This window comes from Rhyacophila brunnea, unplaced genomic scaffold, assembly GCF_057557595.1.
Source record: "Rhyacophila brunnea isolate RB1 unplaced genomic scaffold, BYU_Rbru_1.0 scaffold_228, whole genome shotgun sequence".
NCBI lineage: Eukaryota > Metazoa > Arthropoda > Insecta > Trichoptera > Rhyacophilidae > Rhyacophila > Rhyacophila brunnea.
This window is the reverse complement of record NW_028232891.1, coordinates 12,989-31,329: the sequence shown is the minus strand read 5'-3', so window position 1 is coordinate 31,329 and position 18,341 is coordinate 12,989. Positions and strand designations below refer to the sequence as shown.

Below are 18,341 nucleotides of genomic sequence, written 5' to 3'. Positions count from 1 at the left end.
TCGGGCTTTCAAAATAATATAATGTTATTCAATGATGTTAAATATATTTGAAAATGTAGAAAAGTATTGGTCATTCAACGCGTGCTCTATATATTATTCCGAAATACTATAATTTTGAAGGCTCGGTACTATAGTTCCACTTTGGAAATATTACAACACTGGTCTAATATTAGTCTATGCATTCGTCTATGGGCATGTATTTTCAATGACATCGCGTGAGTCGTGTAAACTGTTGAAGTGTAAATCAAAAAGCTTTTTCCATACAAGAAATGCAATAAAAGAAACTATTTTTAGTCTCGTTTGTTGTAATAACTTTATTTTGTTTTATGTATTGGAAAATGACGGGAAAATATCTTTAATGACTTGATTTTTAATGTGAATACAAAATATGGCAGAAATAACTCAGCTGTCATGTATGAGTAAGTACATACGATTATTTTTAAATCGAGGTATTGTAGAGCATGTTATCACTATCAGTGCCCATCATTCGTAAAAGCTGTATTCATCATAGCGAAACTTACTGTTTATTGAAACATTAGGCAATGTTTTGTGTATTTTACGATGTCGATGGTGTCCCATTCTATCCGGCTGCCTGCTGGATTATTAATTTGGGTTAATGAATGCTTGCAAAATGCATCCATCCCTCAAATCAATTGATGTTCGTCAGTAGAACTCAAAATTCGGTGAGTTTTGACCACATGCCACTATCGACTTAAATTTTATAATTCAAATATTAAATGAATGCTAAAGGGTAAATCATTAGTAAATAACAATATGTATGCAATTTAAAGTATAGGTATTTATACATGCACAGTTTCAACGAGTAACGTACAGCGAATTTATTCAGGTTTACTTGCTTTATTGAAAATTTGGTAATGGTGCTGCAGATGACCGCATCATTTTTTATAACTTTCTTTTTAGACCAAACCCAACCTAACCTAATCTAACCCAACTTAATCAAACATAATCTAACCTTAGTGTGTGATAATGATACATCAAAATGTATGAAAATGTCAAGCTTTAAATTAACAATTATTGGATCGAAAAGCATCTTCGCTGACAGAAAAAGTTATAATATTTAATATAATTATTGTCTGCATGGGATAAACTGTTTCCTCCAAAAAATAATTATAAATGGTCATGCGGTCATCTGTGGCACTGTAACCGAAAATTTTCTGAAAAACTAAATATGTATTATGTTTAATCTATTTTAATATTATTTTTGTACTTTGATTAGCTCGTTATTTTTACGATTTTTTTACTATTAAGTGCAATTTTGTGATGTGTGTTTATCTCACATATCTGGTCAACCCGCCATACCTAGCCGCCTATGGCCGGGTCCCCAGGCTTGAGCCCTTTCAGTCCCCCCCCCCCCCATTTGTGGGGGTCATGTAGTAGATATATTCATTAAATAAGAATATCTTGCACACAACAGTTTATAGAACTGGTTAGTTACTGGGTTTGTTTTATGCTTGATGCATTCATGCATATGTGTCACAGTTATGATTGATAAACATGAAATGTTATAATCCTTTTTTACAGGCTTATTGGAGTTGGCTCACCGAGAATATCAATCCGGTGATTATGACAGTGCTGAACATCATTGTATGCAGCTTTGGAGGCAGGAGAATGCAAATACAGGAGTGCTACTTTTACTGTCCTCAATACATTTCCAATGCCGCCGCCTAGACAAATCTGCACACTTTTCGACGCTTGCCATCAAACAAAATCCTCTCCTTGCTGAAGCATATAGGTATTGCCTAGAATTAAAAATAATTATGCTTAGAACACTGGTTGATAACTCTATGTGAGATATCTAGAAATATTGAATGTGAGAATATAACTGCCATATTTCCAATTCTTATCAAAAAACTGCTGAGAAAATATTGCCTCCATTACTATTTATTATTTCAGGACAGCTATTTTAAGTCTAAGGGAACCTTTTCTGGAACTAATTGATAATGAAATGATTCCAGCTGCTGTTCCTCTGTCCACCCTCTACCAATGTCAACCAATTTTCTCTTCTTATATATTGACACTTCCTTGTCTTATATTCTGCTACTGAATAATAACATGTAGAAAAAAGGGATAAAACAAAGTTCCGATAAATAAAGCCATTTGAAGAAGTTATGATATAAACTTGAAAAAAATTAACAATTTGCAAGCATCAGAAAACATTTCCAAAGTTAATATTCACCTTTCAACTGTCATCTCAAATATAGTCATGTTATATTCGGACTAATATGTTGTATACAACATTCCGTCTAATTTTTATATTGTGTGTGTGGATCATCAACGCATCTGAGCAAGTGGTATAACCAGGGTTGGTGTCACCCGGTGCGGTAAATTTTTCATTAAAACATATTTTTAAGGTAATTATTAATTTCAGTGATTTTATATAATAATAACACTAACGATAATTTTTGAAATACATAAAAAATAGGAAATAGAGAAAAAATCATTCGTTAATAAAATATATTAAATACCTACTAAACTTGCAGAACGTTTTTTTCTATATATTTGTATGTTGGGTTGTTTTTGTTCAATATAAACACTTATGCAAAATAAACATTTATAAAAAATGTGTTTCTTTTCACCCTGACGAATGGGGTTTTTAACTACGTGTTTACAGTTATTACTTTCAAAAGTCCAAGTCTTCAAATTTTTCAATTTCTTAACAGGATCCCAGTGTGCTTTTTGACTCAAATTCCTTTTTAAAAGATACAACCTCCATTCAATACACTTCTTTCCAAACGTGAATTCTCCTTGCATATTTGCTGCAGAGCGTATGATGTGTTTGACACAATCATCTGTTTCCGAATAAACAAATATATCACCAATTCTTACTTTTTGCGAATGCATTGAAGATCGCATTTCTGTTTCGATGATTTCAGAGAGCCATTCCAATTTAAATTTATCGCAGGATTTCTTAATGATCGTATTTGAAATATCACATCCACTCCTTTTTGACATTTTTAGGGGATAAGTTTTCTATAATTAATAAGTATAATTGAGGCGGTCAGAGCAGAAGTGGCGTAACCCACAAAAATGTCTAAACGGAGTTAACCATTGGAAGAGGTTCCAGAGGTAATAGATAGACATTCATCATTTTCATATGTCAAGTCCAACTAGACATGGACGTACACGTAAGCAAGACGATGTCTAGTCCAGTTCGACATACAACTTTTAGAGATTAAGCAACTATATTTATCTTTCCAATGCAGATGCTCTCCTATAAGATTTAATTTTTGTTTGTGGTTTCAGCAATCTAGGAAATGTTTTCAAAGAACGCGGTCAGTTACAAGAAGCCTTGGAAAACTACCGACATGCCGTACGGTTAAAGCCTGACTTTATCGACGGCTACATTAACCTTGCTGCAGCCCTGGTAGCCGCTGGTGACATGGAACAAGCTGTCCAAGCGTACATCACCGCATTGCAATATAACCCTGTAAGTGTTCAATTTGGTATTTACAAATCCGTAATAGTGAATCCAGCTGATGCTTGAACCAAGTTGCATTTTGGCGTCTAAGTGCTATTTATCTATGCAACATAATGAATGCCTTCCAAACTTTTCACTGTTCGTATATTCGACCAGCGCATCTATACACAAGACTGCTATCGGCCGTTATCGAGGGTAGTTTTTCATATTTTGTATTGAAGTATTATAATTTTTACAATAAGTGCTGTTTTAACATCTCTCTTGGCTGTGCTAAATTTTTGAGTGAACGAGCAGTTTTGACTGTTTAACGGCTAACTTATTGTAACAACTATAATACCTCAATACAACATAATATGATAATCTACCCTCGATAATGGCCGAAAGCAGTCTTGTGTATAAAATAGATGCGCAGGGGTGCTTCTCAAGGTTTTCTTCAACGTGCATGGGTAAAAAATCAACGATAAATATATATCTTATCTTCACATTATCTGATTTTTAAGTGTGACGTTAAAAACGTTACTGATAATATTATTTTATTTTCAGGAACTGTACTGTGTGCGTAGCGACCTAGGGAACTTACTGAAAGCTCTGGGAAGACTAGATGAAGCCAAGGTACATGTCAATAATATGTTGTATTTATTTTATGTATGAAACAGATTTGTTTCATTCCCCAATTATATATTATTATTAAACTGGCGCTAGGGGCCGTTCAGGTCCATGGCCGACTGCACAACGTTTCTCCAGGCATCTCTGTCCAGCGCTCTCTCTTCCCAGTTGACTATCCCCAGCCTTTCCGCATCCCTTTGAATGTTGTCCGCCCATCTCCGTCGAGGGCGGCCAAGAGGTCGAGTGCCAGCTGGTGTGCCTTTGTAAATCCTATAGAGAGTTCTAGATCTTTCAGATCGTACAACGTGGCCCGCCCATCTGAGCCTTCTTGACCTCAGAATATTAGTGATTCTAGGTTGGTATCGGTCGAAGAGCTCAGCGTTTGTGCGGATGCGCCACCGGTGGTTCTCATTGACGGGTCCAAGTATTCTCCGGAGGATTCTGTTTTCAAACACTTGGAGCGCCTTTTCTTGTTTTTCTGTTAAACCCCACGTTTCACATCCATACATGACGATTGGCTTGATGACCACGTTATACACCCGGAATTTCGTTTTGATGGACAGCATTTTGGACCTGAACAGACGACTCAGCGCGAAGTACGCTGCATTTCCACTTCTCAGTCGGTCAGAGAGCTCTAGGGACATTTCATTTTTAGAGGTAATGTTGGAGCCCAAGTACTTGAAGAGAGAGGTTCTCTCGAACGAGGAGTTTCTTATTCCAATGTTTCCAGAGGGTTCAATGCCTCTTGTCATTTTCAAATACCTGGTCTTTCCCACATTTACTCGTAGGTTCAACCTTTTCGCTGTGTCCTCCAGAGGAGTGAAAATATCTCTGACTTCTTCTTCAGATTCTCCGAGCACCACCAAATCATCTGCGTAGCCCAATATTTTATGGGACCCATTCAGGGTAACTCCACCTTCTGCTTTCAGAGCTTCTCTAACGGCTTTCTCTAAAGCTAAGTTGAACAGCATGGGTGATAAGGAGTCGCCTTGTTTTAGTCCTGCTGTCACCTCAAAAGATTCTGATATACTACCTTGCATATGAATTCTACTTCTGGATCCGTCCATGCATACTTTTATTATATTTATAAGTTTTGACGGTATTTCAAATTCTTTCAATATATTCCAGAGAGCTTCTCTATCAATAGAGTCATATGCGGTTTTAAAATCTACAAAGAGACAGTGTACATCTTGGGCGTATTCCCATTTCTTTTCAAAGATTTGGCGCAGTGTAAAGATTTGATCGGTAGTACTGCGGTTTCGTCTAAAGCCGCATTGGTAGTCACCAAGAATGTTTTCGGCATATGGTAGAATTCTTTCGAGAATAATGTTCGACAGAACTTTGTATGCAGTAGGAAGAAGAGAGATGCCACGGTAGTTTGCACAGTTGAGTTTGTCCCCTTTCTTGAAGATAGGACAGACCAGTGATTCTTTCCATTCTTCAGGGATCTTTTCTTCCTCCCATATTTGTTGCAGTAGCTCAAGCATGGCACTAAGAAAGGTTTCTCCTCCATGCTTGAGAAGCTCCGATGGAATATTATCGTTTCCTGCCGATTTGTTATTCTTTAAATAACTCAGTGCTCCCATCAACTCTGCCTTATTTGGTGGCGGTATAAGAGGTTCTGCTGTCGCGATTTCTGGCGATTCCAAAGGTTCATCTGGTACAGAGCGTTGAAGTAAGTTTTCAAAATGGGACTTCCATATGTTTAGCACTTGCTCTTTGTTTGCCACTATCTGACCCTGTTGATCTTTGATTTGTAGCGTGCTAGGTTGAAAGCCTCTTTTTTCAAAGCTCACTTTCGAGAAGAATGATCGAGTTTTATTTCGTTTTGCTTCTTCTTCCATCTGCTCAAAATTACTTTTGATGAAGCTTCGTTTGCACTTTCTCAGATGCTTTCGGACATTTTTGCACGTCTCGCTATATCGTTTTTGTGCTTCTTCGCTCTGCGTATTTTGCAGATAGAGCGCTCTTTCTGCTCTTCTCTCCTCCACCATTTGTCGGCAAGTGTCGTCGTACCAAGGGCACTTTACTTTCTTGGGTGCCAGTCCTATCGAGACTTCAGCAGCTTTTACCATTCCTTCTTTTAGTCTCTTCCACCTCTCATCGATACTCCAGGCTTCTCCTTCGGTGAGTATTCCGATTTGGTTTTGTAACTCTTTTCTGTAGCTATCTCTTCCGTTTGGAGTTGTCAGCTTTTCTATATGGTACTTCACTCTCGTCTTCGCATTTGCGTGCGCTGTCTTTTTAAGTTTTTCCCTAAAGGTTGCTATCGATAAGTTGTGGTCCGTATCACAGTCAGCGCCTCTGTAGCTTCGAATGTTTTCAATAGCTTTATGGTGTCGTCTATCAATTAGAAAATGGTCAATCTGGTTAAAAGTCTTCCTGTCCCTTGAATTCCAAGTCACTTTATGTATATTTTTACGAGGAAAAGTGGTACTTCGGGCGATTAAGTTTTTGGCGCTGCAGAAGAGAGCCACTTTTTTACCATTTTCGTTAGAATGATCATGTAGGCTCTCTTTTCCAATAAATGGTCTGAATACAGCTTCCTTCCCTATTTTCGCATTGAAGTCTCCTAGCACACATTTGATATCATGTCCCGGTAGCCTGTCAAAAGTCGCTTCAAGGAGATCATAGAAATTATCCTTTTCGGCCTCTTCTGAAGTCTCTGTCGGGGCATGTACATTCACAAGTGATATATTAAACCATCTTCCTTTGATTCTGAGCACACATATGCGCTCGTTTACGGGTTCAAAAGAAAGTATAGCATCTGCTACTTCTCTGGCGACCACAAAACCTGTTCCGAAAACATGTTTCCCTTCTGTGTTTCCGCTATAGTAGATAACATGCTGTCCGACTATAAGTTCTCCGCTATCCGGCCAACGGGTTTCCTGGATGGCGGTAATTTGGACCTTATATTTTGACAGTTCTTCCACTAGGTTTTGAGCTGCGCCAGCTCGGTATAGACTAAGTACGTTCCAAAATCCTATCCGTAGTCCATTTTTCGGTCCGGGTCGTCTATAAGCGGTTGCCATATGTCCGAGGTATTGTGTAGTATTAGTAACCTTTGGTGATTTCACGGGAGAGAGTGGTTAACCCTCTGCCCAACCCCCAACCTGGAGGGCCAGGTCTGTTGGTCCGCGGGAGATATTTTATTTTTCTCCTACCCTTGATTAGGGCATTCTCCTATCCGCCACCTGGAGACGCGCTCTCTAGGGGTTACAGACTCCCCCGACAGACCCCCCCAATTATTATTTTTATTACTATATAAAATGTTTCAATGCTTTTACCCTTACTATTTTTATTTAAGTATATATTTAAAGAATTTTCTTCTGTCGTAATTTCAGAAAGTGAGGTAGCATTGGGCTTTGTTTACAGCTATCAAATTAGTGACGAAGATTAAAAGAAATATTTTGATCTTCAAAATATTATGTTTAAAACTTCATTACACTTTTATTACTCATAATTTTAATAATTCGTGACTCGTTTGGTACGCTTTTATGTATGTAAACGGAATCAAAATTTGAGCTCCATTGAATTTAGTGTGAAGAAATCTGTAACTGTTTATTTTGAACAAAAATTAAATAGAAACATTTATTTTTTGTGTATATGGTATGTAATTGAGTTTTTTGAATCTATTTCATGTAATGGATAGTCATACACAGAGTTATTGAAGCATGATTTTTGATTCTGTTGATTATATTAATAGTGTTTTGGCGTAATTTGCTATTGGCGCACATTTTAAAATCGTAATTCATTTGTATTATTCTTCTATTGAATCCATTTTATGATCAAAACATTAATTAAAACGATTCATTATCAGATGTGAATGTTATAATGCGAGAAGAGAACTATTATCATTTCTTTTACTAAGTATAGTAAATCATTTTTTAATATGAAACCTAGTAAGGCAGTTTTATTTTTGTATGTACGTACATTGATAATAATAATTGTCTTTATGTAACCACACACTTTGACTGCCAACGTTTAATTAAAATAATACAAAAATAATTTCCATAAATTACAGGTAGCATTCTATACTTCAGTTCAATTTCAACCTTAGTTTAGTTATTAGACAGATAACATAGATTGTTAGTGTAGTTTGCATAGGCAATCTTTTGAAAAACCATTTAGGTATACCTGCCTTCCTGTATATCTTAGTAACTAAGATATACAGGAAGGCAGGGATTCTCAACCCTTTTCCAATAGTGACCTATAAAAAAATGACACCCATCATTGCGGCTCATCTTCAAGAACATCTTGGATTTCAAAAATAACCTATAAAATGACAATGGTGTCTTCTAATTGGCTAATGATGTGCCATCCTATCCTTGTCCCCACCTCTTTGTACCACTCTGCATGAGATTACCCACTACATAATTATTAATGCAGTATCAGTTTGTTACCATAATATAACTTGAGTGAAATGCAGAGATATTGATTTTAAATTAACCTTAACTAAGGCATTCTAATAATGTACACATTACATGTTTGTCTCACTTCTACTAAGTCACCGATTCCGGTGACATAAGGTTAAGAATTGCTTAAGCTTAAGTCGCTTAGAGCAGTGCTCCACAACCTTTTCTCATCCACGGCACACTAAAGGTCTTCCCAGAATTCCGCAGCACACCACAGGTTAAACAATTTATACTCCTACCTATCGCTAAAGTTAAACACAGTGTGATACTTTAAAATAGCGTTTTTCAAATGGTGTTCGAGGTAAAATCAATCGTATTGATTCTATGTTTAGCGATTTTTTGTATTTATTAATACATCCGCGTGAATAATGGTTAGTTGTCGGCTTAACAACACCTAATTATTTGTCAAGTATTGATACAAAAATAATAAATTGTATCCCACAATCGTATGTATTAAAATATTAATGCCAGCAAAGTAAAACAAACTTTTTTTTGCTCTTAGAGCAAATTTGTAATTTGTGTTTATCTCACTTATTTGCTTGACCTGCCACGTCGCCCCCCTGAGCTTGGGCCTCCAGGCTAGAGCCCCCAGAGTACCAAAATTGCATTCCTACCTACTTATTTGATAAAAAATTATATATACATAACGCATGACGAAGAACCAAATGTACATTTTCCCATGTATTTGTATATCAATAAAATGACTAATTATTATGATACCTGAGCTTGTTTCAATAAACGTAAAAGTCTTTAGCCTTACTTACTTAGTTTGTCAGAAATAGGAGGATATTCTTCATTAACCGATATCCAGAAAATAGCATAAGCGCTTTTATAGAATTTTCGGCATTGGTTGCAAAATGGTTTCGAATCCAGTCATATTGATTGTATGAAAGTAATGATGAAATTTCTTTTGAAGCAAATTTAAATGTTTTTGAGATGGATCCAAAATTAATTGCTTGTTTTCATTGGTGGTCTGGTAGAGATCCTTGTCTTAGCTCCTTCTAATTTATCAGATCACGTCAATTTGTTCATTCTGACCTTGCATTGTTTTATTAAGTTCATGCAGGTGCTCAGATGTATTACCAGCCATGTACGCAAATTTGGCTATTAAGTAAGTATTGTATAATATACAAAATTATTTGTGTTTTTTTTAACAATGCTCCGCGGCACACCGGTTGCGAAACACTGGCTTAGAGCAATGTTTTTTAACCTTTTTACATCCGCGGACCACAAAAAAATCAAAAAATGTTTTGCGGACCATCAACATTGGAATAAAATAATAAATATTTATATTTACACTATTTTTGAAACAACAATTGTCGAAATATATTACAACCCCACTTCAAATGTTCGGTTTCCAGGAAACTATTTTTGAACTGCAGAAAATTTTTGCAGCCCACCAAAAATTTTCGCGGACCACCGGTTAAGAAACCATGGCTTAGAGCATGGGTGGCCAACCTTTTCAGCAGCCGGGCCAGATTCTAAAAATTAGATTTTCTACCGGGCCGCACAACTGATTTTTTTATTACACAAAACAAAAAATAAATATTTATATTATAAAATATACTTATTAAATAAAATAAAACAAAGATGAGAATCAAACATATTTATTAGATTTTTTTTTAAATAATAAAAAATAAACAAAATAATATAAAAATAATAAATGTTAGTGAGAAGTTTGATTTTGTGCGGCAGAACTAAGTGCATCAATATCGATATCGGATGAGGTTGTTCCTACACGCAAACAGTTATCCAAATGCACATCAGTGATTCATGTTCTCACTCGGGATTTGATATGCTTCATCCGACTAAAAAGCAGTTCAGAGTGTTTCCAAATAGCGAGGTCATTATTAGAGCATGTATGTAAAACTCTTCCAAACCAACCTGATGGAATTTCTCCTTTAACTGTTCATCGCAACATATTTCACAATATTCCATTTGGGAGTATGTGCCTGTTTGCATGCGAATTCAAATTCGAGTGAGCCAATATCGAATCTTAGTTTGCGAAATTAGCACATCTAGCGGCAGCATTTGATATTATTTTTATTTTCTCACTGCTCCACGGGCCACAAGTTGACATCCAACGGGCAGGATGCTGCCCATTGGCCGCGGTTAGCCACCCATGGCTTAGAGTATCAAACAATATTGTATTTTTGTTTTTGGTTTGTCACAGTGTATACTCAGTGTAAAAAAACCAAATACAAAATCAAACCAATTCTAAAAATTTCGAGCAAAATAATACGGTCAAACACGTTCCATATGACACACCTAGCAACCTTCAACGACACAGCTGTTGAGAATGGGCGTTTTAGTGAATATAATATATTTTTTTATAGTGAATGTAGAGCAAGTAGGTACATATAGAAACTTAATAATATTAACTTCCAAAAGTTACAATACATTGAAAATACACCAAATAGTTTAAGTCAGTATGGAGTAGAAGAGAATTCAATTCAATCCTGACATTTATAATTATTTATGTCATACACATACATATTATGTTTATTGTTGTAGAATGACGTCAGCATTTCTAAATAAAACTCATTTTTCATAATTAATTTCTATACTTTACATGATTTTGAATAAGTGTAATATGCCCAGTGCTGTGCTGTTTCGAAAGGAAATGATATTTTTCTCTTTTTTTCACAAATACAAAAAGGAAATCTGTAAAAATAGACACATACATATGGCATATTGACAACTATAGGGCCCCAACTGCAAATTTGTAGAAACCGCCATTTGATGTTAAAATGTGACTTAATAAATCTTTATAATTTTTTGAAAACGTTTATCATACAGGCATTTCTTTAAATTTGGTTCAATCTCAACTAGTCATGCTAGTTGCAGATGTGGCCCGACCTTATAACTGTAAATAGATGTTGCAATACTTATAATTGTATATTCTCTAGATATAGGCCCAACTATTTTTTTAACCATAGAGGTTTGGTTATTTGGCTATCAAAAGGCATTTAAAAATTTCATATTATTGTGTAAAAAAACGAAAAATGAATAATTGACAAATATGGCCCTATAGTCATCAGTATGTGATATGTAAAATGCTCATGCGTAATGTCATAGATTTATCTTTGATTAATTTTATGTTTGATTTTCAGGTTTTGCTGTCTTGTAATAATTTGTTATTGTCCATTCATTGATATTTTTACAGTTGTTTCCTGCACCTGTCTAAACATTAATTTAGGAATGCACGTTTCGGAAATTTTACCACCTGAGTGTCCGACCATCTCAGAAAATAATATTCTTGTGTGCTATTCTTAAATTTGAGCATAGGAAACAACTGTACATACTTTCATTATGGTACAGTTAAACCAGTCTTTTTAATCTCCCATTCCTAAAAAACAATTTTCACTATTCCTACCAATTATTAGAGAAAAACACTGCATAGTCAATAAATTTTCATTCATAATTTCAGATTTTAAAAATGAAATATGAGAACACAATATTGTTACCAATCCGGGATAGTTTGTATACCAAATTGACAAAAATAACACATCTACATACACACTATTACATTAAGTATTGACATTTTATTATTATATAGGTAATTATGCTGATATTGTGGACTGGTTTGCCGATTTCATTTCTTCTTGACCGGATATATGCCACAAGCGCCCTACAAAACCGGCCATAGAAAATGACATACATTACATATACTGGCCCTGCGCATCTATTCTATACACAAGACTGCTATTGGCAGATATTGAGGGTAGATTATCATGTTTGTGGAATCATAGTGAAACACTTAAACGTGACATTATGCTAAAATATAATCAATATCATATTGATTTTAAGAAATGCTTCCTCAGGTAAAAAAAGTGCGATGCTATGCAGAGTTGTGCTACGCATGTTGCATTTATACAATAACTAGCAGTATCACCCGCCGCTGCCCAGCAGCCCGATTTTGTAACTATCGACTCGTGTGTGCGAGAATTGTGCGACATGACAAGTTATTATCGCCCATTTCATGTCGTATACCATAATACCTATTCTGGTAGCCACTCGCTAAGGACTCTTTTAACTCGCGAGTAACCAGTTGGCAACACCGAGAAAATTTATGTCTATGGTACGAGATGAAATGTCAAACGAAATTATTATATTTGTTGGGTATGTTTGTGTATAATACCTAAATATTCAATTAATTTAGTATAATATGATATAGTTATTTACGTAGAAAATAACCTCCCATAAATGCGAAACCATACAATATCGTATAAATATAAAATAAACACAGTGCCTTCAATAACATATATTTTTATGTAGGTATTTATTCATTATAAAATATTAACATAATTGAACTCAAGATAACTAGTAACATCGCGAATAATATAATTTGGCATCTTTATTGTTAATTGGTATAGCGTAATTTCCGTGTTCTTTCCGTGAGCGATACTCATTCATTTTGACGTTTTGATTTTCAAGGTCACTGTCACATATGAAACGAAATATCAAAATACACATGTAAATCAGGAAATAGGTACACGAATTTACATCGTTCGTCGAGCAAAAGAAAGGAGAAGTTTCAGTTAAGTGATCTTAATTGAAATCAGGTAAGGTTATATCCGTCTCAACATTATACCTACCTACGACTTTTTAATTCTCCATGGATATAATATTATAAACGTCATGATGGGTCAAATTGTCATCTTCTACGTCTTTGATTAATTTTAAGCTGTACAACCATATTTATATTTTCGCATTGGAAACTCTTCACGCTTGTAGGTAGGAACATTAAACTTACGACAAAATATACAATACTATACCTATATTGCGTCAGAGTTTGTGAAAGATATCTCACAAGCTCTTGGTTTAACCGGAAATTAAAAAATCTGTTTCGCAGATGATTATGTGATCCTAAAAGTGCAGCAAAAGTAACTATTTCTGGGATTGACATCTTTTACAATAATTGGGTGAATGATACAAATATATAGCAATGCTTTGGCGAAATATAAAATAATAATATGTAATTATTCTCGCGAGCCCAATAATAAAATAGTATCTTTTCGCAGCCTAGCCTTTCATTTTTGACAGCTCAAAACATAACTATGTTATCGGCGCGAGGCATCAACGCGCATGCCCACCGACTCAAGGCGTATGGGCGACTCTAGTCACGAGTGCCCTTTGGTATGGGCAATAATGTCGACGCGGATTATGACTAATTCAGGTAGTGATAAAGTTACAACATACCATATTTCGATAACATATGTCACGTTGGCGAATAACTATGATGTCCCACACGAGTCGTTAGTTACTGAATCGGGCTGCAGGAGTGGAATGGCTTAATATTTGAAAATTAAAAATTCTAAATTTAATTTGTATACTGCAAAGGATTGAATTTAAAAAATACGGAATCGCGATAGAAATGTTTACGCCAAATCATCAGATTGTCTATATACAATCTGTCAGAGCTGAAAATTGCACATAGGGTGAGTCTCGCTGAGTCTTTTTGAATTGGATTCATTAGAAAATTTGGCAGCATTCGTTGCCCGCGCCGCGCTGTCTCAATTGTCTCCCTACCGATTAGCGATTCTAATAACACAATTATTTGCATCTAACTTTGCCATTTGACCCCCGATCGAGCTGAAATAAACGCCAATATTTTTTAAATATACACATTCTAGCGACATTTTCTATGAAAATGGGGTTTGCAGCATTAACTGCCGCGTTTCAAGGACCTGTACGCGGCGGCCTTTTTCCGCAAAAACCGTAAAACTGTCCCCGGGGTGCAACGGGTTAAATCTGAAATTCGAGACAATGATAACGCACACCGGCTCGTCAGCCTCCGTCCACCCTCCAAATTTTGTTGAAATCCGACTACATGTGTGAATTTGTCTAAAGAAAAACCGACACCAGGACGGTACATACAAACATCCAAATATTATATTCTTTAATAATAATAAAATAAAAAGATTTCTGACTAATTCATAGTTTTAATATTTTTTATATATAGGTACTTATTTTAAAAATATCATTAAAAAATATAAATAAAAATGATTTCAAGTTATATCTACACATTTATATTTTTATAAAAATTGATGTTCTTTAAAATATTTATACCTCTAAGGGCGTGCGCACGACTCACCAAAGTTACATTGCAATCGGATTAATGGTATAGGAATGCATACAAATAGAAGAAGAAGTTGGTTGTACTAATTTAGAAACCTTTGGAGGTGTGCGCACAACAACCGACAAAAGTTTCATCGCAATTCATTTTCAGTTAATTCTGTTTTGTATGACCCACAATGTTATAAGCCGATGCTTAAGCCACTCGGCCATCCTTTACCTTAACATGTTACAGGATATGAACTGAAAGTTTTGATGATTGACTCTAGAGATTCTTGTTTTATAAGTTTTTTCATTTCCGTATCGAATTTAAAAAATCTTTCCTGTTTTTTTATGCCTCCTCACCACTAAATACCCCAACGCCTCATAATCCACAAGACACTGCGAGGAGAAGGAACGTCTCATCATTTTTTTTTTTTTTAATGAACAGGAGGAGAGACAAGACTAAAAATTTTGATTTGTTTTAAAAAAATGGCTTCTGTGTTATTGTTAAGTTGAACTTTATTGTTGTACTTAGGCATTGTGTAATTTTCGCAAATTAGTTTCACTGCCAGTAAAGGGCATTTATTTACATAATTTTTTAATATTACAAGCATTGATTAAACGGAATGAAACCAAATTCTCTTGCTCGGTCACTGGAAATAACATTGCGAGAGTTACATGATTATTTGAAAACAATGCCAATCTACTTTCTGAAATTTTCGATAGATATTTTCTTGTTACAATTTTTTGATATTAATTTATATTATTGTTTTCATATTATTTTCGTTTAATCCACTTTCGTACATCACTCTTTTATTAATTGTGTTCAAATCCTTTATTTTTAAATAAATCAACACTAATTCTATTCATTTCTATTTCTTTCAAAATATACTTTATTTCTATAAACAAATTACCATGGATATGTTTATATTATAAATTATAATCACCTTTTCTTCGACATTCCATAATAAAAACCATACATAGATTTTTATCATTCTTATGATTATTCTTACGTTTTCATATTACGTAAAACTTAATTAATGACTGTCATTGTGTGATTCTTCAAACAAATTCTTCGGATGAAAAACAGATCAGCATTCCAAAAGTAAATATGATATAATTATTAATCTATTGCATTTATTCATGACAAGATCATAAATCGCTTTGTAAATCAATCCGAAGATTACCTTGTCACTATTTTACAAGAACCACATCTCACTTCAAGGTTTGCAGATTTGGCCTCTTTCATTACTGTTGTTCATTTAATTATAGCATTCCACTAGAATAATAATTATTCTTTATACACAGATTTTATCAATTATAAATCTGGAGTTAAATGACTATGGGTAGTCACCATTTGAACGGTTAATATCATTGAGCGATAGGTAGGTTTATGAGTTCCATATCATTCATTATACTGTAATATATGAAAAATTTCGGCATACTTATAAATAGCATAGTGTAAAGCCCTAAGAGTGACTATATTATAACTTGTGATAGATAGCTTGTTTGATTATAATATATGTATATGGGGATAAACAACTCGTGCCGTGTCAGCATATTGATCGGCAATATTAAATAACTGACCGCAATTACGAATTTCTTAATATTCATTTCCCGTAGTGGCAAACTCAGTAAATAGCTCAATGTATTTATAATTTCTGCAGTATCTGTAATAGTTATTTCCTAAATATTCTCTTCCCGGGAAAAACACATCGCACCCTATTGTCATTGTATTTATTATATTGTACCGATTTTACCCCTGTACTGATGTAACAGTAAATAAACTCTCGCTTCTCCATCATCACGAACAACCACGACTGTCTTTCATCTGCATCACCTATCTACCTACCTATAGATTCCTACACGTACATAATTAACTTTATTTGTACTGTGACTTGTATTATGTTAAACTTTATGATCATTTTTTTTTTTCATTTCTACATATTGTAGCAATGCAACTTGTCAGAAACTCATTATGATGAAAGCATAATATTATAAACTATTCGTTAGACCCAATTTCTTTTGTAGGTGTCACTACCGGTAAATTTTCTTCTTAATAATTTTGATAAACGAGTTGTTGTAACATACGTCTTATTTTTCTAAAACATTTTGGCAAAGCAATAAATGTACATAATAATAAATAGTACAGCAATAGCTCAATACTCTGCTATAATTATAACGATACTGTGCACATTTTAAACGGTTTGACAGAAACAAAATCTTTAATGCATGGTTGGTAGCAACGTTCATTATTGACAACTGGATTCGTTCATTCCTTGTTGCTCCAAGAATGGCTTTTCAAAATGTGTCATTTAAAAATAGGTTATGTTGAACCGTTTTTTAGTTTATTATCATTCAAGTTGTACATTTGTCGTTAGGTTGTGTGAATTTTCGCAGACCCGGCTGACAATCACTATCATATGTGTTTTAAACACGTTTCAATTGGTAGTCATATTAATATCAATCAATTTAAACACATTGTTTTATAAATTACTCATATTATATCACACATAATTGAACGAATATTTCTAATTTCATTGTATTTTTATAATATCAGAGATTAGGTGTTTGGAGAGTCTCCATCTTGGAATTACCTGCGTTTTGATACAATCGTTTGGACAACGGACGGGCCCAATCGAGCATTCTGCTGTTGGAAAGGTATAGTAGACTGCTTCCCTGTCCCCCCAACAAAACGCTATGGGCTCCGGGCTTTCATATACGACAACAAGATTTAATGATTTTCACACTGTTTTAGTTCAAGATTTTTTTCTATGGATGCGGTCAGTTACCATCAATTTATGCGTAAGCTTTAACAATTACATTTATACAAACAATGAAGAGTACGCTGGACTCCGTGGCTTTGTTCTAGCAAGTGCTCGTACCCAAATTTATTTTGAGTGTATTCTTTCACCCGATATCCAAGTTTACTCTTAATTGTCTGTTCTGCTTTTGGCGTAGATTTCAATATTATTTTTTTTATTTTCAGGAAGGATTTTTGCAGTCATCTTGTATTTCAACATGTTTTTTGATTGTTTTGACTGTGTTAGTAATTCTTACAGATGGGGCATTACAAATTTTTCTTTTTTGGAAGTTTACAGGTACTGTTTGTTTTTTAGTGTCCAATGATCGTAACCTGTAAGCATTTTATTTTCTCTAGGCTATAAGGCGTAAATTATTTTAAAGCGTAAATGTTGTGATATTAGAGTATATTACTTGGTCGATGTGATATTGATAATATGCTCAACAAAATAATATGTTTTATTTTTCAATACATTTTAATCAATCAATATGCAGATTTTTTATTATATTTATTAATTATTTTAATATACAAAGTATTTGCTATACCTACTCATTTTATTATAAACCCATTTTCACTGGATTAACATAATATAGTATATGAAAACTTTTCAATAACCATTCGAGAATTTTTATTAATTTTATTTAAATTTAATACATAATATATAGATCAATGATTATCAATATAATGGTGATTGAATAAGAAACCTCCAAAAAATTAATCATGTAGAATGATCACAGAGGCTAGAGCCATTCTATTAACTATGGTGAAAATACTACCCAGTTAGCGATTCTTTTACAAATCAGTTCCACTTTTATAACTGTGATAACGTGATATTTTACGATTTCCACCCTACCACGCATATTAAATCCCCACAGAGCTAGTTTGGAGAGATATTATAATTGATAAACATTGTGAATTTAGTTGTCAAACTGAAAAAAGCATGAAGTTTATTTTTAAATTGTATTTCGCTTAAATTTGAGAAATGTTGTCAACATGTGCGGAAATTTAATATACGTAC

At 34.4% G+C, this 18,341-nt stretch overlaps 1 protein-coding gene across 2 annotated transcripts in view; it reads left to right on the top strand.

The window, feature by feature from the left end:
- The first annotated feature begins 204 nt into the window (after window positions 1-204).
- LOC147069871 (uncharacterized) overlaps window positions 205-18,341 on the top strand; it is a 23,506-nt gene continuing 5,369 nt past the window's right edge. The window contains exons 1-5 of one of the 2 annotated variants that reach the window (XR_015071128.1): window positions 205-419; window positions 1,543-1,753; window positions 3,265-3,448; window positions 3,983-4,051; window positions 17,081-17,181. Coding sequence is in view for 1 of the 2 variants with exons in the window: in XM_085950094.1 (XP_085806220.1) it covers window positions 389-419; window positions 1,543-1,753; window positions 3,265-3,448; window positions 3,983-4,051 (495 nt within the window). In the remaining variant the exon portion in view is untranslated. The remainder of the gene's footprint in view (window positions 420-1,542; window positions 1,754-3,264; window positions 3,449-3,982; window positions 4,052-17,080; window positions 17,182-18,341) is intronic. The other variant, XM_085950094.1, reaches the window with a different exon arrangement.